The 7,257-nt window shown below is 37.0% G+C and overlaps 1 protein-coding gene across 1 annotated transcript in view; it reads left to right on the top strand.

The window, feature by feature from the left end:
• The window catches only part of LOC119583521, a 20,680-nt gene extending 14,576 nt beyond the window's left edge, over positions 1-6,104 (top strand). Inside the window, 6 exon segments of the mRNA XM_037932054.1 lie at positions 160-1,949; positions 2,067-2,675; positions 3,191-3,309; positions 4,098-4,221; positions 4,493-4,657; positions 5,511-6,104. Of these exon segments, the coding sequence (XP_037787982.1) occupies positions 160-1,949; positions 2,067-2,675; positions 3,191-3,309; positions 4,098-4,221; positions 4,493-4,657; positions 5,511-5,692 (2,989 nt within the window). The 3' untranslated portion in view covers positions 5,693-6,104.
• The last annotated feature ends 1,153 nt before the right edge of the window (positions 6,105-7,257 follow it).

Raw genomic sequence — 7,257 nt, 5'->3', positions numbered from 1 at the left:
CTCTGACCTGGTTTGCATTATATTTATTCAGTATGCAGAAATGAAGCAAGTAGCCATCTCCAGTTTACCTATATTGATATGTTGAAATTTACAATTTATTGCTAAAAAAATATTTTAAGAGTTAAAATTGCCTCTTTCCTTAATTCTTTCATTTTGCAGCCCTTTAGAAGAAGATGCAGACAGCTACAGCAGTTCACTTCTCTTGGATGCCCAAAAGACCAACACCAGTGAAGTCAGTCAGTCCATGCAAAACAAAAGGAACAGAGGGAACGAATGCAGGATAGTGCCTCCAGCTTTTCAGAATCCTTCATTTTCCAGCAATGAGGATGATGGTTCATTGGCCAGTGAGACTATTAGAAGTATTCCCCAGGAAGCTGTGGGAACTTCTTTGAACCAGAATGGTCAAGTTGCTAAAATTTCAGCTGGATGGAGAGAGCAAGATTATTCAGCAAATACAAAAGATGCCAAGTTATCAGAAAAAAATCAGGTCTCAGAGAAAGGGATGTCATCCCGGAAGGTTAATGGTCACAGTCAGAAAATTCCCACAGGTAAATTAAGGAGGCCATACCATGCCATTGATCATTTTACCAATGGAGAACCTAGTTTCAATCCAGTTACAGATGCAAGGGAAGGAAGCCAGAACAGCTCTGGAGATCAGTCACTAAATGGCTCAAGAAATGATGAGCTTAATACTCCAGACACAAAGTCTCTCCCTACTAATAAATTGGATAAATTAAATCTTACAGAAACTCAAGAAACCACTCTCAACACACTAAGTAATAGTCCTCAAGTTACCTTAAGCAATGGTAGTTTACCTCCAGAACAACATACTCTGGCTGGTAAAGTTCAGGTTGGCTCTGAGTACCAAGGAGCTGTTATATCTAACAAAGGGGACTACAGAACTTTCACTTTAACATTGATGGCGGAGTCATCAGATAGTGTTCTTGACCAAGTTCTAGAGGTTCTTCCTAGCATACCCATGGATCCAGACTTCAAAGCAGTACGTGGTTCTCTGGTAGCTGCATTATCCAGGCAGGATGGGTCATGGTACCGTGCATATGTTCATGATATCGAAGAAGAGGAGTACATTGTGTGTCATATTGATTTTGGAGATGTGGAAAAGGTTGACAAAGTTAAACCTTTACCTCCAGGACCTTTGACAGATTTTCCTGGCTACTCTATGATTGGCAAATTGCATGCTTTGGTAAGGCCTGAGTATCAGAAAGAACTGAAGGATCTTATTGTTCCTGACAAGCAGATAACTATCCAGGTAATGGGCAAGAAAACAAGCTCTCTCAAGATTGGTATTAAATCTGAAAATTCTGGCAAGATATTGGCATATTATATTTTACGGTCATGGTACACTGGCCTTCCTAATCTTACACACCAAAGCACACCCACAGGAAATGTTTATGATATTGAAGTAAATAACAACTCAGAAAACTCTTTCAACAAAAGCTATGCACCTCAGGGAACCCATGTAGCTACCACAAAACAAACATCAGATAGGGTAGCAGATGTATGTAGATTTATTCCCCATTCAGTATTGGTTTCTGGGGTTGCAAATGGAAGTTCTCTCCTCAGCACTGGGAGCAGAGTTGATGGAACACAAAAAAGATTAGAAATGGGTAACAAGACAGACAAGCCTTTGGAACATTCCCCTCCTAAAACCATGGATGAGACTTCCCATGCAGGCAGAGCCACAGGTGGAGGTAAAAGTAAACAAGGAATTGCTGTACTCTCACCTCCTAAAGATAAATTATCCAGTATCGCCAAAAAGTTTTGGGCCCGTGATCTACCATCTACCAGTGTTGAACCAGAGAAAGAATATACAGTCCTTCCTATTTGGTTAATGGAGGACAACATGCTTTATGTGCAAATTGTGTCTGAGAGCACTATTGATGCTTTTGGGAAGCTGCAGTATGATATGAATAAACACTGTGAGAAAGGTTAGTACATTTTAAGAGAAAAAAAAAAGGAAATTCAAATTTGCATTATGTAATTGTCCCCCCCTTTTTTTTTTTTGCTTAACTAATCTTTAATAAACATTTTATTGTGTATTTCAGGCAAAGTTCCTGATAGTATCACTGTTGGTGAAATGGTCTGCGGATTTGTTATAAGTGAAGAGATGTGGTACCGCTGTGAAGTGCTTGCAGTTAATGATGAACAGATTACAGTTCATCTTTGTGATTTTGGCAACCAAGAGCAGATCCACAAGGAAAACATTTGTGCCTTTACAGACAATTTCATGAGAGATCAGAAATTCTGTGTAAAGGTGAAAGTGGCTAATGTCTCGAGGAATGATTCCATTGCAAGAATGAAGTTGCAGGCTCTTGTAGATGGCCAGAAGCAGCTTGTTATGTATTCTCAAGGAACAGAACCATTAGAGTTTGAGCTTTTTGATGCTTCTGGGAGAAATGTGTTAACAGAGCAACTTCATAAACAGGATAGAGCTGATATGGTGGTCAGTGAGAACATATCTGCAGCAGAAGTTTCATCAGGCAAGCCCTTTCCCTTGGGGAACAGTGAGCCAGCAGAAAAACCTGTCAAAGTAAAGCTAACAAGCAATATGCAACTGGACATTGCAGAGCAGCCAGCAACACCAAAGACCTCTTCAAGTGGATGCAAGTCAGATGATGCTCATTTGTCAGCATCAAAAGTGGCATCAGATTCTGGTAAGAATGAATTATTATTTCTTTTATTGATAGGAAGGTGTTATGTATAGAAGCTATGATGTGTATGTAATAAATGTTCTGATTTAAATATGATTGTAGTTATTATTATACATTTCAGATGGGGGAAGAGTCATTTGCGTATTCAGCATGCTAGTTTTTTGTAGTATCTAAATGTTGATATTTGTAGTTGATCTTATAAATTGATATTTTAGTGTAGATTTTAAAAGGAGTTTAGATCTAAAGAGTTTACAAAGTTTGAAATATTCATTTTGGTTATGAAACGGCTTCCTTTGTATAAAAGCTATGTTTAATATTTTGCTTGCTTAGGGCCCAGGTGGGAAAGGATAAATGTTTTACAGTAAAAAAATTATGACTGTTTCATATATGAAGGAATTTCATGATTATACCAAAATGTATGGATTGCAGTTGAGAGAATTTGTTTTATGCCATACTTTTTTATGTAATTCTTTGTAATATTTTAAGGTAATAGATATTTTCTCCCCCTACACATCCAGCAACCTATAAGATAAGAATGTATGAGGAATGTAAATCAACATCTCTGCCAATTTCTGACAACATAATCATCATTGTGTTGGAAGCAAGCAGCCCGCATGCCATAAGTGTCGTTCCATACGTGAGTCAGGATCTGTGTTGTGTTGTTTTATTGCCATGTATTAACCCATTGCCGACGGGTGGCATGTACGTACATGCCATGACATGTCGGGACCATCTGCCGGGGGCACGTACGCACATGCCATAGAGTATGCATGGACATGCCATGAGTTTTTTTTTTGTTACAATCACGGCAAAAGATTATTTTTTTGCCAGTGAAAGTGTGATTAAGTCGGTTCTAACACTTTCTCATTTTTACCATGCAACAAACAAAAAAAAATGCAACAAACCGACAATTTCAACTCCATGATGCCACACACTGCTTATTTTATTCGGACTATAGACCGAATAATGAACAACTATGGAGTCTATATAACAACAAAAATACCCTTCAGTCTCGATTTATCAGGAAGTTTGGCAAGTAGAGACTGTAAAAAATAATGAAAATTGAAAATACAACATATCTTCGTAGTATTACGAAGAAACGGCATGGGATGCTGGTATTTGGCATGAGTGGTCGCGCATGCTCGGACGACGATATAAGCCCCCGGCAGCGAGGCCCCGGCCTCTATGAATGCTACCCGTCAATTATGGGTTAAGGTGATTGTGTAGAATTGTATGGTATCCATTGTAGTTTTGGTATTTTTAGAGGAAGTTGACACATACCGTTGCATACAATCTTCAGGATGTGCCTCACTTTGTATGGGTGATGTGATGTTTAATAATTTTTTTTTTTTTTTGACAGAAAATTTGGACATATATAGCTACTGTCTATAAAGTATTTCTATTACCTATTCTCTACCCTTCCAGGAGTCTTTAGACTTGTATGATAAATTGGAAAAACTGAGTGTGACTATGAACCAGTACTGTAATAGCAGAGTTGGGTTGTATAGACCACGTGTCGGGGAAATGTGCCTTGCAAAATTCAGTGAAGGTGAGTTATGTTTACTTAATGAAATTACCATTATTTTGGAAAGCAAACCCTTTGGAAAATGAAAAAATGTGCATCACAGAGCAAGAAAATATTAATCTGGTAAATATAGATGACTTAGTCAACTCTTTTCCTCATAGTTCATATTGTCATGTATTTAACATGTTTACTTATTTGCAACAAGTCATTTGGGAGTTTTTCTACAACTGAATATTAAGTTCATCCTCACACCATAATTTAAACTTTAAATATGAAGTTGTTTCTCTCCTTCCAGATGATCAGTGGTACAGAGGAGTGTGCATAGGTAGTGATGTTGAAACTGCAGCTGTGTTCTTCGTTGATTATGGAAACCATGAAAATGTTCCCCACAACAGGCTTTGTCAGATTCCAGAGTCTTTCCTGGAATTACCATGTATTGCTCTTCATTGCATTTTGAAAGGTACAAATTTTGCCTTATATATGAGTTTTTTTTCCAAATCACAATTTTAAAAAAGATTTGTGGTAGAATAGATGAAGCTAATCCCAAGAGTATCTTTGTGGATGTCTCAACAACAGACATGATTTTAGTTCACCTCAGCCACCTTGAACAAACTGTCTACCCTTCTCTGTTCAGGTAGTTTTAATGATGTGTTATAACTTCATATTAATATATAGCAAACTTCAAAAATGTAAACATAGTCTTTAGATTGTCATGAACCTGAAAAAAAGAAAGAAGAAATCTGGATCTGGGTAAAAAATGCTTTGGGTCTTACCCTAGTTCTCCAGACAAAAAAGTATGGTATGTCAGCCTTTGTCCTGGGTCGGGTCCCAGAGTCAGATAAGACTTGTGGAACCTCAGCTTTATGGTTTATGCCATACACAACCATATTTTTCCATTCTTAGACGTGTTCAGCTTACATGAAAAAGAATGATACAGTTCCACACAAACTTCAAGGAAATATCAGAATCAGGGATTCAACATCAGCTTCCACTCTTCCTCCTCCCATTTCTTCCCATTCTTCTGCCTTTTTCTTCCTCTTCACCATCTTTTTCTTATTCTTTCTCTGAATCCTGAATGACTTAAAAATACCAGTGAAATTTATTTTGATGATTAAACTATGTGCCGTCCTTTATGTTGTAAAAGGAGTGGAGATATTTTATATACACACTTTTCATATAGAAATTTTTTTCACCCAAACAGACATGCTTTAGGAAGGGGAAAAATATATTTCTTTGTTTGCAAGGACAGAAATGTCAGCACTATAACAGAAAACATTATGACATCATAATCATGATATCTTTTCTTCAACTAGGCATATCCATAGAAGGTGTGAAAAAGGAGACCTATGAACGTTTGCCGGAGCTGCTGCCGAAGAATACACCAGTGAGTGTTACAGTTGTGAGCCATAACGAAGAGGACGGAACATATGTTATTGACATACCATCAGTCGTTAATAGCCTTGTGTCAGAAGGCCTCGTTTGTAGGGAACGCTAGTTCGTTTTTCTTTTCTTTTATGTCTGCTTACTTTCAGTTTGTTTGGTCTTTCTTTCATCTCTTCTCTATAATTCTTTAAGTATTAAGAATGAATAATTTAAGGAAGAAAGATAATCATTCTCCGTTTTGTTTACTAAACCTTATTTTCCTTATTATATCGAGTGAGATGGTTATGTAATTCTTTAGTCCTTACCAAAGCCTGGTATGGAAAACCTATTAATTATTTCAGTTACATTTTGAGTTTTATGTAATATTGTATTTTTATTCATGCTATTTGGATGCATATTGTAGAATAAGCCAGAAAAAAGTAAGTCTTCTTTTTGAATAATGAAGTAATATGTCTGAATTACTGAGGCATAATGTGTATGTTTTTACATTGAAACTCCATGATTGTTTTCTCCCCTCTACTCCTCCACACTCCCTCCTTCAGTCTCTCTTTCTTCATTCTTCATTTTTCTCTTACTTTTTAGTTCCCCTTTTTTCTCCTCTTTCAATCTTTTTCCTCCACCTTTCCCTCTTTTTGTTCTCTTGTTTCTTCTTGTTCTTTTCTCCTCTTCTCTTTTATCTTCTCTTTTCTCTCTCCTTTTTTTCTCTCTCTCTCTCTCTCTCTCTCTCCTCTCCCTCTCTCTCTCTCTCTCTCCTCTCCTCTCTCCCTCTCCTCTCCCCCCCCTCCTCCCCTCCCCTCCCTCCCTCTCCCTCCCTCCCTCCCTCCCTCCCTCCCCATCCATCCACTCTCCTTTTTTCTATACTTACAGTAGTCCTATTTCCAGTAATTCATTTTGCATTTATTTACTTCAATGTAAAAATTATTAGTTTCATAGTCTGAGGATCTTTGTAACAGATGTAGTCATGATCCATTGTGACATGTAAAATGTATGAATGAGAAAGAATAGTTTCACAGTTCAATCATGCTTTTTTTTTCATAAAAAGTTTGAAGAGATAAATTAGATTAATTTGACAATGATTTTCTTTTTCTTTTTCTTTTAACTCTGAACTGCATGCTTATGTATTGTAGATTGTTAGTGATAAGACTTTTTTTTAATTAATATATTGATGCTATAACAAGGTTTGTGCCAAACTGTCCCCTCCCAGTTACCTCAGCTGTTAATGAGCACTGGCGGCATTGGCTGGAGTCAGAGTTGGGGCATAAATTAACTAGCCACCCTACTGCATCATCCTGCAGCTTGGTAAGCATACCCCCAGTGCTCCACTTGGATACAGAACCAGCTTTGACTCGGATAGTGATGATGGCGATGTGATTTGTATTTGTGAAGTTGTTTTGCATTGTAATTTTTTTATTAGAAAAAAAAAAAATGTTACCCTACTTTATTATAATGTACTCGATGAATTTGTAAGAGATGTTTTCTTCTTTTTTATTTCACTATTTTTGGTAGAAAATAAAGATCTTTATTTTTATTTTTTGTTGTTTTGTTCTTTTGATAATTCTCCTTTTAAGCCATGGCAGCTGGACTTTATTTTGTATATAGTGGAATTCTCTATCATTTTACCAGCACTAGGGACTTGTGTTAGTGTCCTGAGAATGAAGAATGCAATCTTGATTTGTA

This window comes from Penaeus monodon, chromosome 2 (genome assembly GCF_015228065.2).
Source record: "Penaeus monodon isolate SGIC_2016 chromosome 2, NSTDA_Pmon_1, whole genome shotgun sequence".
Taxonomy (NCBI): domain Eukaryota; kingdom Metazoa; phylum Arthropoda; class Malacostraca; order Decapoda; family Penaeidae; genus Penaeus; species Penaeus monodon.
The sequence above is the reverse complement of the archived record's forward strand: the minus strand, read 5'-3'. Positions and strand labels throughout refer to the sequence as shown.